The sequence below is a fragment of the Sorex fumeus genome, unplaced genomic scaffold, assembly GCF_029834395.1.
Source record: "Sorex fumeus unplaced genomic scaffold, SorFum_2.1 ptg000093l, whole genome shotgun sequence".
NCBI classification, from domain to species: domain Eukaryota; kingdom Metazoa; phylum Chordata; class Mammalia; order Eulipotyphla; family Soricidae; genus Sorex; species Sorex fumeus.
The window spans coordinates 7,649,338-7,665,897 of NW_026606150.1; the positions used below are offsets into that span (position 1 = coordinate 7,649,338).

At 63.9% G+C, this 16,560-nt stretch overlaps 1 protein-coding gene across 3 annotated transcripts in view; it reads right to left on the minus strand.

Annotated features, from left to right (window-relative positions):
* Positions 1–16,560, minus strand: part of SHANK2 (SH3 and multiple ankyrin repeat domains 2) — a 169,687-nt gene that overhangs the window by 136,292 nt on the left and 16,835 nt on the right. For all 3 annotated transcript variants that reach the window (XM_056131815.1, XM_056131814.1, XM_056131817.1), the window contains exons 8-9: positions 15,243–15,320; positions 8,763–8,829 (exon numbers count right to left, since the gene is read on the minus strand). In XM_056131815.1, the coding sequence (XP_055987790.1) occupies positions 8,763–8,829; positions 15,243–15,320 (145 nt within the window). The remainder of the gene's footprint in view (positions 1–8,762; positions 8,830–15,242; positions 15,321–16,560) is intronic.

Genomic DNA, 16,560 nt, shown 5'->3' on the forward strand with positions numbered 1-16,560 from the left:
GACCACGCCCTCCCCAAGACCAGACCCTCTCCGTATGACCTCATTCTTACTATAGCCACGCCCTCTCACTATAGGACCCTCTGCCTATGACCACACCCTCTCTTCATAGCCCCACCCCCCTCAATGGCCTCCTCCTCACCGCCCCGCCCTCTTCCCGGTGACCCTGCCCCTTCCCTACTGTCCTGCCCTCTCCACCCACCCCATCTTCCTCCAAGCCTCCATGAACTGGCCTGCACTCCATCCCGCCTGGGTCCCTGTCCACTGTCACCTCCTCCCGTGGCCACAACGCACACTGGTGCTGACAAGAACAGCAGCACCAGGAACTTTCTAGCAACTCTGCAAGCACTGGCCCTGCTGAGGACCTAGGAAGTCGGGGTTCACTGTCCCCATCAGAGGGAAGTCAGGGCTCATTGTCATTATTGGATAGATGGACGTTGGGGATCATGTCCCCATTGGACAGAGGAACTTCGGGGCTCACTGTCCCCATCAGACAGAGGGACAGCAGGGCTCAAGTCCCCATCTCAGACAGAACCTCTGTGGGGGATGCCAGAGACCTGCTGTGGCACCTGGTCGCTTCCATCCCCCCACAGGTACAGAAAGGGGCCAGATGCCGCCGGCAGCCTTCACCCGCCTGGCTGTTCTCTGTCTTCCCAAGGACTGGCAATCACTATTCAGTTGGGAGCATGGTGAGTGGAAGCTTTCTAGAGCTGCCGAGGCGCTGGGTGTCGTGTGGACTGTTCAACCCCAGAGAGTGCGTCAGAGAATGGCTGGGAAGGGACGCTTATCTTGAGCTGAGGGAGCAGAGCTGCCCCCGGCCACCAGACAGAGACTCAGCCCAGAGGGCCGGTGCTGCCCAGTTAGAGTGGAGGGATTCTGGGTTCAAGTCTTGGCTCACGCCCACAGGAGCTGTGAGTGGCTGAGGACAAACTCCAGGGATAAACTCCTTGAGGGCAGGACAGGTGTGCCCAGTGCACTCCAGCGGGTCAGCTCAGGTGTGGGGGATGCAGAAGTGGGTGGAGGGGAGGAGGGATGAGTAGGTGGGAGGGCACAGGCTGGTGGATGGCGGGTGGCAAGTGCATCGTTCAGATATGACAGTAAAGGACTAAGTGGACAGATGGGTAGACAGACAGACGCCAAGAGGAAGTCAGTGTGGGAGGAAGGAAAGGAGAAAGGGTAGATGTGAGGGCGAATGGGTGATGCTGGCTGGGATCTAGTGCTTCGGTGAAAGGAGAGCTGGGAGAGAGAATGGCTTGTGGGTGAGGGGCAGGAGGGTGGGTGCGTGGAACATGGATGGTACCATGGTAGACGGGTGGGCACATGGGGGTGTAGGTATGTAGGTATGTTTGGGTATGTGATCTGACTGATGGGCATATGGATGGTTGGTGGGTGTATGGAGGGATGGGTAGGGGGTGTACAGGGGGGTGCAGTGTGTGTATAGGTAGATGTAACGTTGGTCTTTGTATGGATGGATGGGTGTATGTGTCAGTGGGTGGACGGACATATGGCAGGAATGGTGGATGGATGATGAGAAGATGGACGAGTGATGGATGGATGGATGGTGGTTGGATGAATGGGTAGATGGAAGACAGGATGGATGGGGGATGATGGGAACATAAATGGATGGGTTGATGGATGGATGGGAGGATGGATGGGTGGGTGGTGGGAGGGTGGATGGATGGGTGGATGGATTGGGGGATGGCTGGATCAGAGGCCAAAAAATGGGGGGTGTATGGATGGTTAAGTAGGTGAATGAATTTCTGGGTGAAGAAATCATGGAAGGATGGACAGATATGATCAGACCCAACACAGATGGCACCAGGGTGAAACTAAATTGAAAACAGTTGTAGAATCACATGTTAGTTTTAGAAAGACACCCGGATATTAGCATTGAGAGAGGACTGGTTGCTTAGTGGTGTTACTTGACGATAAACAAGCGCCGCAAGGTGTTGTGTACAGGGAAGGAGAGATTTTGCCAAGTCCTTTGAGTGGTGTGTCTCTCTGAATCTCGGTCCTCTCCTCACCCTCATGTAACTCTGGACAGTAGCTATGTTCTAGCCAAACTGTATCTGGTGAAACCATCAACCGATGGTCCCTTCTTCCTGAACTCCTTTCTTCCACCCCTCTATCTCTCATATCCTTCCATTAATCATTTATCCATCATTCATAATTTACCCACCATTTATCCATTTTCCAGTCACCATCTACCCACCTTCTGTCCATCATCCAACCACCATGCATTCATTCATCCAGCCGCCCATTCATGTATCATCTGTCCAGACACTACCCACCCATCCACTGACCCATCCATCCACACCCACCTCCATCAACACACCCATCCACCCACCCATCCATCCATCTACCCATCCATCCACCCACCCATCCACCCATCCAACCATCCATTCACTCATCCATCCATCCATCCATCCATCCATCATCCACCCACCCATCCAACCATCCATTCACCCATCCACCCACCCATCCATCCACCTATTCATCCACCCATCCAACTATCCATTCACTCATCCATCCATCCATCCATCCATCCATCCACCCACCCACCCATCCATTATCCGAACACCCACACACCGGTTCACCTGTCCGCCATACTAACTCAGTAGTGATGCCAGGCGCCAGGCTGGACAGTGGGTGATAAAGTCATGAATGAAGAAATCCCACAGAGCTTGTTGTCTAGTCGTGGGGATGTGGAAGCCAGTTAAAATGCAGGAGCGTGACTCAGGGCCTCGAGTCCCTTCCTGCAAACCCCCGTCTCTCCAGAAGCCCAAGGCAAGACTGCAACGGGGTTCTCGTCCCAGGCCCCCAGGCCACGGCGTCCACACCATCCTTCTTCTGCTGACGACGCAGCTGGGAGGCTGGTCCTGGGCCCCCCAGCCCCACACCCACGTGCTGTGTGTCCTCGCGGCTCTGACGCCAGCCGGGTCAGCCCGCATCCCCGTGAGCTCACTGCAGCTGGCCGCCCTGCAGGTCGCCTTGCTCCCACTTGGCAGCAAGCCGCTGGTGCTGTCTCTGCTCCCGCCGCCCCTCACGTGCCCGGGAAAACGCGCTGATGCTGCACACCCTGCACGCGAGGCGGGAGGGCCCGGAGCTGTGGGAGCACCCAGGCAGGAGCACCTGCTCTGGAACTCTCCTGCCTCTGTGCTGCCCAGACTTCCGGCCCGAACACACACTAGGACCGGATTCCAACTAAAGGTCATGGCCAGAGTCTCCCGGAGTGGCGAGCGGCCCTGGACGTGAGAACCAGTGTCGGAAGCGGATGCCAGGGCCCCCGTTGGACCCCCACCGCCTGGGCATGGTTGCTTCTTCCATGGTTGCAGCTTAGCACAAAGGGCCTGTGTGTGCCTGTCACCGCACGCTGCAGGGCCACCAGGACCACACAGCCCGGCAGACACAGCCACGCGCCAAGCCCCTCGGCCAAACACATGGGGCCAACGAGGAACAGCAGGGAGGGGCTCCCAGGGCTGCAGGCCCAGCGGGGTCTGAGCAGAGCAGGTGGGCACCGGGGGGGAGACGGAAGCCCAGTGGTCTGGCAGGAGCGAACACGGGGATCACACGGAGGGTCACTCTGAGTGTGGGGGCCACTCGGGGTTCTGCCCAACAGGAGCAGAGGAAGTGCACACAGTGGGGGGTGTGGGGACCATGGGGGACAGGCAGGACTTGGTGCCTTGGTGAACTCTGTGGGGATCCCAGGGGAGGGCAGGGGACAGTCTAGAGTCCAGTGGCCTGGAGGACAGTCTAGGACGCGGCTCCGTGTCCAGGACTAACAGTGCCAGCCAGACGCTAGGCAGGACCCTGGCTGGGGCTCCGGGCTCAGGAGACACGACAGGGCCGTGAGGTGTGGCCAGACGTAGGGCTGCCCTGTGCCTGGTGGACAGGAGGAACCAGACTGCAGATGGACGTGCCAGAGCTGGCCGCAAAGCCCAGATGCACTCAAGGGATGGGAACTCAGAGGGAGGAGACTGGAGCCCCTCACTCTGTCACACAGGGGAGTCCCTGGCCCTGCTGTCCCCATGGACCCCGGAGCCAGGGCCCAGGGTGAGGACACAGGTTTGGGGGGGGGGCAGCGTGCTGTCCACCGCTCAGGATCCAAGGCCACCGAGGCCCCTTCACCGCGCCTGGCACTCCTGAGTGGCCGGCAGCCCCCGGGGAGGCGTGCCATGCACTGATCAGGGCACTGACCATGGCGTGTGGGGTGGGCCACGGTCTCCAGCCATGAACCACCTTCCACGGGGCCATGTCTGCGGCTGACCAGGTGACTTGGTGTCCCCAAGCCCCCGCCTGGGCCTCCTTAGGGGCAGGGGCAGACGCAGGCGCACACAGAGGGTCGAGACTGGGTGGTCCTGGACAGGGAGCCGGGCCAGCAGGACAGGACAGTGGGGTCTGTGGCTGGACCCGGCCCATCTCGGGGTGCTGACTGGCCGCCCGCTGAGTACGCTGAGTCTGGGGGCAAGGGGGTGGGACACTGACCCCTACTCTGCCAGGCCCTGCGAGCACCCCCACCCGAGCACCCCCACCTTCCGTGAAGGCTGCGGTGGGCAGGAAGGGGTGGCGGGAAGGAAAGGGGGGGCCGGCTCCAGCAGGCCCCTGGGACTCCCCTGTTCCATTCACACATTCTGAGGCAGGGAGGTGAGAAGAGGAGGGAGCCGGAGGAGGCGAGCGGAAACAGCTGAGACAGCTCCCGGCTGGCCACTGCAGCACCCCCAAGCCTCAGGGGGCCCCCAGGCCCCAGGTAAGACCCTCAGGACAGGAGTGCGGGGTCTCAGGTTGACACGGGCCGGCCCTGAGCCCTGCCTGGTGCGGCCCCGAACCAAATTAACGCAACAAAACGACAAAATTCCTGCACCGGCTCAGGCCCTGGGCTGCCCGTCCCTGCCCTGGCTGCGGGCTGCCAATCTGACCCCTGCAGCCGCCCAGGACTCGGGAGCCCTTGCAGGTCACCCTCAGCCTCCTGCTGCCTTTGGAGATGCGGGTGGGCGAGGGAACCCTAATGGCTTCTTGGGTTTTCCCCGCATGCAACCCCCAAACGCAGCCCAGATGAGGGGACCCCCCACCTTCCAGGGCCCCCACGTGATGGCCCCAAAGCATCTGGCTGTGCTACTGGGGCCCCACCCTCAGGCACACACCCCCACGAAGCACCGAGCCCCCCACTGAGGAAGCTCAGCCTGCAGGGAGGGGCTGGGCAGGACAGAGAGTGGTCAGGGGGCGGCCTTCAGGGTGGGCTTCAGGGAGGAGCAGGACTGGGGGCTGTGGTGCTGCCTCAGGAAGCTGGGGTCTGGTAGGGACCTGACCTGACGGGACCCACCAACAGGGGGTGCAGCCCGGAGGCTGAGGACACGGAGCCGACAAAGCCCCCCCACCCATGGGACATGCCCAGAAGGACACACCAGTCCTGCAGGTGTGGGAAAAGTCGGGGGGACGTGGGTACAGCATCCAGTTGGGGAGCCCCGTGTCTGCCCAGGCTGCCGGACGTGGGCAGACGGAGGCCGGGGGCCACCCTGTCTCCTCTTCGGTCACAGGGAACCCGGCCCATGGTTCTCGGGGACATGCCACCCCATTGCCCTGCAGAGATGAGATAGGCCAGGGACGGGGGTCCAGCACCTGCTGCCCCAACAATCCAGAAACCTTGCCGTGAACCCCCACCTGGGGTCTGTCCCCCATAGTTACACCCCACCAGGGGGTTCTGTACCCCTACATGCCATGTGGGAGTCTTACCCCTGGCTATAGACCATCTGGAGGATGTACCCTGTTGCTATACCCTATCTGGGGTTCTGTGCCCCAAGCTACACCCTATCTAGGGGTCTGTACCCCATGGCTACACCCCACCTGAGGGTCTGTATCCTGTAGCTACACCCCACCTGGGAATCTGTACCCCAAGCCTACACGCCATCCTGGAGTCTTACCCCTGGCTATACCCCATCAAGGGGTGTATCCTGTGTTTACACCCCACCTGGGGGTCTGTACCCTGTGCGTACACGCCATCCGGGGGCCTGTCCTCGTGACTACATCCCATCTGGGGGTCTGTCCGTTCCCCGTGACTACACCCCATCTGGGGGTCTGTACCCTGGTTGCACCCCATCTGGGGGTCTGTCCCCCGCGATACACCCCACCTGGGGGTCTGTGCCCTGGTTACACCCCATCTGGGGGTCTGTCCCCCACAGCTACACCCCATCTGGGGGTCTTGCCCCTGGCTATACCTCATCTGGGGGTCTGTCCCCCATGGCTACACCCCACCTGGGGTCTCACCCCTGCCTCCCCCACCTGCAGTCTGGAAGTTCCCAGGGTGCACAGAGGCAATGGAACCCTCCCCCAACCAGCTCCAGCCTCTGCTCAGAAGCCCCCCGCACAGGTGCCTTTCACCAGCCCCCTCCTGCGTCCCAGCAGGGGCTCAGGTCCCCACACGCCCCCTGCATGCACGCACACCCCCTCCGGCCTCTCCAGGAGAAACCCGGCCCCCCTCGGCACCAGCCGCTGAGACACGCAGCCTAGCAACGGTTGCCAGGGCTCCCCGAGGCGGCCAGACACCCAAACTCCAGTTCCCGGGAACAAAACAAACGCCCCCCCCCCCCCGCGGAGGCAGCGCCCCCCAGCACCAACCTCGCTCTGCGGAAGCGGAACAGCCCATGCCTGGCGCACCCCGCGCCCGCCGCCGCGGTGCAGGGAGGGGCCGGCTCACCCGCTCGCCCCCCGCTGGCCACCCACCGGCTCGGACGCCTGCTCCCCGGCTCCCTGCAGCCGGCTCTGGGGGTCTGTGCCCCGCGGGGGCCATGGCCAGCCGGGCGCGAGCCGGCTGGACTCACGGGGCGGCTGACCGGACTCGGCCACCACCGTCAAGGGCACAGGAGGCGGGTGGGGGGTCGACCATGGGGGAGGGGGTGTCCGGGAGGGGGCGGGGAGTCCAGCAGCCTCTGCACCCCGGAGACACGCTCGCTCGCCTTTAAAGGGGCAGGCCCTCTGCACAGTGCTCCCTCCCGCGCGGGCTCGGGTCCGCCCCTCAGCTGGCCGCACTGTCCCTGTCCCTGTCCGGCGACTCCCCCGAGCCACACCCAGCTCTGGGGCTCCAGCTGGGAGGCAGAGAGCCGAGTGTCTCAGAGGCTCCAGCGAGGCTGCCCGTGGGTGGGGCCCACAGGGCAGGACGTGGCTGTGGACGGTCCCTCTCCCCGGCCCCGGCAGGCTCCCGCCACTGCTCCCCGGTCTGGAGCCCACACACAGGACGACGCACGGCACCCACACCCCAAACTCTCCCAAGCTGCAGGGGCAGCTGAGGCCTCGCAGAGAGGCTGGAGCTGAGGCCGGGGAGAGGCCGGATGGGCACGCGCCCCCCGGTTCCCCTTGCCCTGCCCGCTCCTGCGCCCTGGACAGCTGGGGTGCAGGGCCTGGGGACCCCACAACGTGGCCTCACAGGTAGACCAGGCTTAGCAAGGGGCCCCAGAGTCCATGACCCCCGCCCTGGTCCAGTGACCCCATGCCCCCGGGGCGACCCAGGGGGTGCTGTGAGGGGCCCCAGCGTGCCCCGATGCTCCCTCCCCAGGAGCCTGCGGGACTGACAAGGATCCCGTGTGCTAGAACACGTGTGTTGGGGGGCCGGAAGCTCCCCACACACACAGAAACCACTGGGATTTCCACGGAAAAGGAACCACACCAGTAGGGGTCCAGGCATTGGGGGTCCTGTACTAAGGGTGAGGGTGTTGGGGTCCACATATTAAGGGTGAGGGTGTTGGGGCCCATGTATTAAGGGTCAGGGTATTGGGGGTCCACGTATTAGGGATCAGGGTGTTGGGGGTCCGCATATTAAGGGTCAGTGTGTTGGGGTCTGTGTGTTCGGGTCCAGGTGTTGAGGGTCTGGATTTTAGGGGTCTGGGTAACGGGGGTCTGAGTGTTGGGGTCCGGGTCTAGGTGTTGTGGCTCCGAGTGTTGGGGTCTCAGTGCTGGGGGTCCACTGGGGTAGCATGTTGGGGCCCAGGAGTTGGGGTCTGGGTGTTTGGGGCCAGCCCGGCCAGGTGGGGGGCAGCTGTGACCGGCTCTCGTCTCCTTCCCATCCCCAGAATCCCTCAGGCCCTGCCTAGCTCCGACCACGCGGAAACCTTAGCTGGAAGCTTCGATGGCCAGCGGCCCTGTCCAGTCCCCGTGACCCCCTCTGCTGCCCGCTGGGTTTCAGGGGCTGGTTCCCCCGGGAGAACCAACCCCCCACCCCAGCAGGCAGGCTGGCAGGGAGCAGGCGGGCGAGCGGCAGACAGGCTGGCACGGGGCCCTGCCTGGCGGGGCAGACGCGGGCAGCGGGGACCAGCCACGCAGCACAGGCAGTATGCACAGCCAGCCGAGCCCACCGACGCCACGGCGGCCACTCCGCTCACCACTGCCGCTCCACTGCGGCCGGTCGCCGCCGCCGCTCCGGTGCCCGCCGGCGGCCGCAGGGGACGGGCCGGCCGGCTCCTCCGGGATGCGAGATGGGGCCCAGCCGCCAGCAGCGGGGCCCCGGGCGCGAGGAGGCGCCCCAGAGACGGTCCTCCTGGTGGGCACAAGGGGGACTGGGAGGGGGAGTGGTCATGAGCACGGCGGCGGACGGGCACCCGGGACGAGGAGGCAGCTCGGCCCGACACTGGCTCGGCCCGAGGGGGCACGGGACCCCCCTAGGAGAGGAGAGTGGCTCTTCCGGGCGTGGGACACTGCCCGTCACGAGACCCCCCCCCACGCCTCATCCCCACGGGCAGACACAGCGGGCCCCGCCGGCGTCCCCCGCGGCCACTCACCCACATCCGTCTCCTTGTGGTTCTTGATGTAGTCGGCCAGCTCGAAGTTGCCCGCGATGATGGCCACCTGGGGGGGACGGTGAGTGTCAGAGAGGGCCGTGAACCCACAGGCCACCGTGCATCCTAGGCGGGTGGACGCCCCCTCGTCCACGGCTGGAATGAGCCCACGGCTCTGTCGGTTCCATTTCCCTTTGCTCCTCCTCATCCTCACTCACACCATCCTCCGAGTGTGAAGTGGGCGGCCTGGGGCCCCTCCAGAGTGAGGGGACACTCGGCCTGAGGGTCACCCCGGGGTGACGGGCAATCGGCCCGAGGAGCACTGCTGGACTGAGCGACTCTCACCCCGCATGGCACAGTCTGATGGCCCATTCCCGGGTGGCCCCACGCAGCGTGACCGGGGCAGGCTTCCCGAGGTCGCCCTGGCCACGCTGGCCCTGAGCAGAATGGAGGCGGCCGGCTGAGGACATGCACACACCCTCCCCCCCACACACACACACGCCTGGCAGTGTCCTGCAGGGCTCCCGGTCACATGACATGGGGATCAAACTCAGGGCTCCAGCACCGGCAACCCTGGGCGTCCCAAGGAACGGAGAACCCAAGTTACCCACAGGGGCGCTGAAGAACACGCCAACCCCATATCTGGAGGTGGTTTGGTGTTTGTTTAGTTTGGGGCCACATCTGGCAGTGCTCAGGGCTGACTCCTGGCTCTGTGCTCGGGGCTGACTCCTGGCTCTGTGCTCGGGGCTGACTCCTGGCTCTGTGCTCGGGGCCTACTCCTGGCTCTGTGCTCGGGGCTGACTCCTGCCTCTGTGCTCGGGGATGACTCCTGGCTCTGTGCTCAGGGCTGACTCCTGGCTCTGTGCTCGGGGCCTACTCCTGGCTCTGTGCTCGGGGCTGACTCCTGCCTCTGTGCTCAGGACTGACTCCCTGGCTCTGTGCATGGGACTGACTCCTGGCTCTGTGCTCGGGGCTGACTCCTGGCTCTGTGCTCGGGGCCTACTCCTGGCTCTGTGCTCGGGGCTGACTCCTGCCTCTGTGCTCAGGACTGACTCCCTGGCTCTGTGCACGGGACTGACTCCTGGCTCTGTGCTCGGGGCTCACTTCTGGCTCTAGGCTTGAGGAACCCTAGGAAGTGCCAAGACTCTAACTGAGGTTGGCCATGTGCAAGGCCAGTGCCTTACTATCTGTCTCTCCAGCCCTGGGAATCGCTTTGAAATTGGGGTCACAGCAGGTGGTCTCAAGACCACCAAGGGACGGGCAATGCCAGGGATGGGCCTCGGAGCGTGTGCTGGGCCCTGGCAGGGTCTCTGCCACCCGAACTCCTCCCCGCCCCCTGGAAGCCCAGGGTCGTTCAGGCTTGGCTCCCAGACACGGTCTTGGCAGCTACGAACCCCAGGAGACGCGGGGTGGGGGCAGATGTCCCAGGCAGGGCCGTGTCCCTCTGGGCCAGAGACCAATGTTCATTCTCAGGCTGCAGTGGTCAGGGGCGCCAGGACAGAGGACCCACACCTGGGCAGCAGTGTCCAGGGGCAGGGTAAGCACGTGGCCTCTGCTCCCGGCTCCTGGCAGGATGCAGGGGGCACTTCCTGGGGCTTACAGGGGCACCTCGACAATGGTAGGGTCGTGAGGGAGGAGAACCCCCAATTTCTGTGCCCAGAAGGTGGCCACCGGCCAGGGCACGGGCAGTCCAGTAGAAGCTGCGGAGGCCCTGGGACTACTCTCCAGTGGCCCTGAGACACCAACCATGCTCTCACTTCAGTGCTCTCTTTCCCAGGAGAGTCAGAACAGAACTGCCGTCCATGTCCTCCACCTCTGGGGTTCATTAAGAGTACCCCGAGAACTCCCCAGCCCCAAGTTGGCTATTTTTTTTTTTAGCTTTTTGGGTCCCACCCAGCGATGCTCAGGGGTTACTCTTGGCTTTGCACTCAGGAATTACTCCTGGCGGTGCTTGGGGACCATCATATGGGATGCTGGGGATTGAACCCGGGTCAGCCACGTGCAAGGCAAGTGCCCTCCCCTCTGTGCTATCACTCCTTACCCCGAGTCGGCTTCTTACACTGCGCGGGACCCTACGGGGGTCAAGGCACTGAACTGGGGGATAGTATGGGAGAACTGGCCATGGCAGGAGGCCTCTGGGCCGCACGGGGCAGAAGTGAATTTCAAGTCCACTGCAGCAGGACCCTGAGGTGACCTGGCAGTCCTCGCCCGGCTGCATTCCCCAGCACAAAGGGGTTGTGAGTGGAGGAGGTTCAGGGCGCTCAGCCCAGAGCCCTCGGAAACAGGTTACATAAGGCACGCTCCCCGTCCCCCCCTCCCAACCCTCACGCACGCGGCTATTATCGGAGGCGCGTCTCACCTGCCAAGACGGAGGGGAGGTACGTGAATTAGATTCAACACGAATAAATAACATCAAATTGCCTGTTAATACCCCAAGGAGAGAAACACAAAACAACCCCCGTCCCCGGCCCCCACACACAAGAATAATCCAACCCCCACCCTGAAACTGGAGATGTTTTAGTTTAGGACAAACTTGGAGCTGCTGACTTGAATTTGAAGGAGCGAGGAAAGTTCGGGAGAAAGAACAGAGCGAGGAAAGTTCGGGAGAAAGAACAGAGCGAGGAAAGTTCGGGAGAAAGAACAGAGCGAGGAAAGTTCGGGAGAAAGAACAGAGCCGGGGCAGCGTGGCGGGCGGCCAGGCCCCAGAGTCCGGGAAGTCCCTGGAAACCACGAATATACACACCTCTGGGGGGCACAGAGGCTGGCTTTGCACACCACTACCCCAGGCTCGATCCCTGGCACCCCTTGGGGTCCCCTATGCCCACAGGAGTCGGCCCTCAGCACCGTCAGATGCGGCCCCAAAGCAGAAGAATCATAAAAACTAGAAACCAGATCAGATCAAGTACGTGCCCCTGCGGGCTCCGGCCCCACCGGTGAGGCAGAGGGACAGACACTCTGTTTCGAGCACACCACCCGGGGCCTGGGGACAGAACTCCCACAGGAAGTGGGGACAGGGCCGAAGAGCCCATGTCCCAGCAGCCGGGCAAGACCGGGGACTCTCCAGTCACATACGCACCTGCCTTGGGGCGGGCCCCACCCCGCCCGGTGCCGCTCACACGGGCCACGTGCAGTGTCTGTGGTTCGGGACCCCCCAGGCCACCAAAGTGTGTGGCAACCGAGCATATGCCAGCGCCTGGGAGTAAAGGGGGAGGGAGCGTGTCCCCATGACTAGTCAGGCCCACGGCTGGAGTGACGCCTGTTCCATGTGGCCACGGCACAGGGGAGCCGGGGGCAGAGCTGCCATGGGTGGCCGATATAGCATCCAGTGGCTCCTACAAGCCCGAACCCCTTACGCGGGGCATGGCAGGCTCCCGCTGGGCCGAAGACACACGCGCATTTCCGTGTCACCTGAGCAGGCGTCACTGAGTGTCTCTGGGTGACTGAGTGACTCGGCTGTCACGGAGACAGGCAGAAGCCCCTGCTAAGGCCCCTGAGGCCGGCTGCAGTGACAGCTCATGCCAGCTTCTCCGCGGATGCTCCCAGCCTTGCTCCCGCCCCCAACCTTGCCCCCTACTCCTCGGACCCTCGGCCCTGCCCCTGTGCTGAGTCTCGGTCCCCGGGCAGGATGGGTGTCCTGGGCTGTCGGGAGTCTGCCTCTGTCCATCTGTCCGTCTGCATGTGGATTCATGAGCCATACCCTCCTGCAGGCTGGCTGAAGCCCGTGACATCTTCCCTGTCCCAGAATGGGTCCGGGGATTGTCCCGGCTGCCCAAGGTGAGGGGCGGGGGGTACCTGCTCAGTGCTGCCACCCAAGGGGGTCTGGGCCTGCGGTGTGGGAGGGCGACAGGGGGGGGGTCCCAGGAACCAGGAAGCAGGGGGAGGGGCCAGGGCCCTTGCTGGAGCCACAGGAAGGGACAGAGGAAGCTGGACAACGGGCCATGGCCAGCCCCAGACACAAACAGGACAGGACAGATGCCCCCAGCTCAGAAGAGGGTACCGGTGCCCCCCTGAGGCCCTCAGACTCAGGAGCCCCCACAGCCCGTCTCACACCGGGCCCCATGGCAGGAGGGACAGGCTGGAGGGCAAGGTGGAGGTCAGGGGTCAGTCTGAGACGGCCGAGGGCGCAGGGACAGGCTCAGAACTGGTCACTGCAGCTCCGATCCCCTCCGCACCCCAGGCTGGGCCGGAGGCAGCCGCCGTCTACACCCGCCCACAGCAGGTTGGGGCCTGGATGGGGCACACGTGGGGTGCGGCCAGGTCACAGAGAGGAAGGGGCCCCAAGACCGCCAGGGAGACATTCCCAGAGCCCCGACTGTCAGGGAGAAACGGGAAAAGTCAGCGAGGCCTCAGGTTCAGTTCCTGGAACTGAAACAGTTTCTGTTTCCCAGCAAGGAAACAATGTGTGACTAGCAGACCTGAACCCACCGGGAGAGTTCCTGGGCCCAGCAAGCCGGCTCCATCAATCACTCTGCCCAGAAAGGTAAAGAACCAGCAGCTCATGTAACCACAAACCGTTGCTGGAAACTATTGTTTCACTGTTGCCAAAGTGCTCGCTTAGCTTTGAGCCCTATATAAACCGTTTGAGCGTCAGGGCGCTGGCCACTGGTCAAGACTGCCCTGTGTGGGATGGGACTTGGGCCCCGGCCAGAGCCAGCAATAAAGTTCCTTTGCTTTGCGTTTTCGCGTGTGGACTTGGTCTCTCCGCTCTGGGGATCTGAAATCCGGGCACAACGGGACCCCCTCTGGCTGGAGAGAACCGGAGCGCAAGGACTCATGTGCGGGGTCCCAGGTGTGACTGGCCCAGCCCCAGCCGCAGCCGGACACAGCGGGGCTGGGAACAGGGGTGGGCCTGGGTGTCACCGAGCCACCTGTGAGATCTGCTGGGGGCTCCGGGTCCCAGGGAGGGGGTTCCCAGTCCTGAGGGTCAGAGTACCGGGGCTGGCCAATATTCTGGGGGGACAGGAGGCATTTCCCCACGCTGAGCCCCCACAACCCGTCCCGGGCAGGGTCTCCGGGGAGGAGCTGGAGCCGACTGGCAGCGCCCGCCCACGTGGGATGGGGACGCCGCAGCCACCGGCCTGGTGGGTGCCGCGTGAGCCAAGGCCTGCTGGACTGTCCTGCGTCCCCCTTTCCGTCCAGAATGGCGGCCAGGGCAGCCCCAGCCCGTCCGCACAATGCAAGATCAGGGGAGGGCCCTCGCACCCGCAGCATGGGTGGGCCGAGAAACAGAAGCAGAGACAGCGCCCAGAGGGCCTGCAGCCTCCCTCTGACTCCCCCACCCCGCCTCCTCTCACCTCCCCCTGCCTCTCCCCACCTCCCCTCACCTTCCCCTGCCTCCCCCACCTCCCCCTGCCTCTCCCTGCCTCCCCCTGCCTCCGTCCTACATCCCCTACCCCCCCCTGCCTCCCCCCTGCATCCTCTCACCACCCCTGCCTCCCTGTGGCCTCCCCGTCACTCTCCGCTGCCTCCCCCTGCCTCCCCCTGCCTCTCCCTGCCTCCCCACGACCTATCCCTGCCTCCCTGCAGACTCCTCCCCAACTCCCCCTCTCTCCCCGCGGCCTCCCCCCTGCCCCTCTGCTCCATCTCCTGCCGACACCCAGGGGGTGAAACAGCAGGACTTCCCTGGACACAGCCTGGTGGCCGTCGCCTCTACCCCAGCGACTCCCTGGGCCGCAGGGCTGCTGGGGGCCACACACGCACCAGAGCTGGAGGCAGCGGCTGCGTTTCCTGTGCGTGAAAGCCCGCCCAACGGGACCGTGATGGCTCGGCCCCAGGAGCAGGTCAGGGCCAGCGTGTGGCGGGGCCACGGCCCGGGCCCCATCGGAAGGTGTTTCCCCGCCAGTGACGACCCTTGGCCAGCACGGGCACCACGAGCTGGGGTGGGCATGGGCCTCCCGTGAGGCACGTGGTGGGCGCAGACTCGGCTCTTCCCAGGAGCCTCTGCGGCCTGGAGACCCCCCCCAGGCCCCCAAGCGAGATGCAGCCACGGCCAGGCCCGTGTCCAGGTTCCAAGTGTGTTTCTAGGACTTGCAGCTTTGCCAAACCCCAAAACCCCAGCGAGGGGAGCGGTCCTTCCTCATCACGCCTGCAAGAAAGCTGCCCCCTGCCCCCCGTGTGGCAGACAAGCCACATGGACACGTGTGTCCTGTGTGTCCCGCAGAGGCCAGGCCAGGGAGGGCCACGGGCACGCGGGAGGATGGAGGCAGGTGCTGAGGGGCAGGGTCCCAGGGTCCCCACCCACCTGCCACCGTGCTGCCGACTCCGTGAGCGAAAGACGGGGCACTAGAGTGACCGGAAGGGGAGGCGCGTGCCCCAAGGGTGCTGGCCATCCCTCCGGGCAGGGCATGGGGACCGGCCCTCCCCTGGGACCCTCCCTCCCCACGCACAGGTCATGCTACGGCGTGTCCTCTGCACCCCTGGAGACTGCCCGGGCCTGAGGCAAGGGGGGACAGGGAGGGGGCAGGGGTGTGGCTCGCGCAGTACCTGGAAGGGGGTCTGGCTGTTGTAGTTCTTCAGCTCCTTGTCTCCGCCCCGGAAGAGCAGCACCTTGGCGCAGCTGTCCTGTGGGCGGAAGGGACACTGGTGAGCCAGCCCTGCCGGCTCCGGGCGGCCTGGACGTGGGAGTCGCCGGCTCAGGTGCTCCCGGCCAGTGGCCCCGTCTGAGCCGTGCTGGGGACTCTGCTCTGGGTGGGGCTGGAGGGACACGAGTGCGTCTGAGAACACGTCCTCGGGACTCCTGGCGGAGTGGACATACAGCCGGGTGGCACCGGGAGCCCAAGGCCCCTGACCCCAGGGTCCTGGCCAGGCCTCCGCTGACCAACGGTGGCAGAAGGTGTTCCTGGCGTGTAAGGGGTGAGGTGCTGCAGGTGTGTGTACAGGTGTGTGAGTGTGTGCGTGTGTGTGCGGATACAGGTGTCATGCGCGGGTGTGTGTACGGGCAGAGGGTCACGTGTGCGCAGAGACAGGTGCTTGAATGTGTGTTTGGGTGTGTGTACAGTTACGGGTGTGTCCGCATACGCAGGGGGCGAACCCGTGTTCAGGGCTGTGCACACAGCTTTGAGTGCAGGTGGGTTGTACATGCAATATGGGCATGTGTGTAGGTATGATCACGTGCGTAGATGTGTATGTGCAGCTGTGTGTGTGTGTGTGGGTATAGTCAGGTTTGGGTATATATGCTGGTGTGTTCTGCAGGTGTGTGTGCCATGTATGTTCGTACATGTATGTGGTGTGTGCACGTGTGTGTTTGGGTGTATGTGATGTGAGTATGTGCAGGTTTGCATGTGTAAGTGTGTGTTTAGGTGTGTGTGGGGTGTGTGGGGGTGTGTGTGTGCAGGCATGCGTGTGCAGATACGCTTAAGTGTGTGGTATGTTTAGGTATCCACGGGCAGATGTGTGTTCAGGTGTGTGTGGTGTGTGCAGGGATGCGTGTGCAGATGTGTGTGTAGGTGTGTGCAGTGTGGGTGTGTGGGTGCGCACGTCGGGTGGTGCTCACACGTGTCTGTAGCTGAGAGGAGGTGAACCTGCTGCTTCTGACCGACCTCACAGTGGGGGTCACCCCCCACCAGGCAAAGCCCAGGGGGTCGCTTCCCCACGTATCACACTGGGGGCCTCGTCCTCGGCACCATCAACGCGTCAGGACAGAGGGGAGTTCGGACCCTGGGAGCGTCTGCCCCATCACTGACGCTGCTTCTGCTGAAGAGCGGCTGCCTCCCCCGCCCCAAGCACCCGGGCCACCCCGCGGCCCCCACCAGCACAGTGACACTATGGACAAGAACGACACTCAGTGCCCTCACTCAGGCCA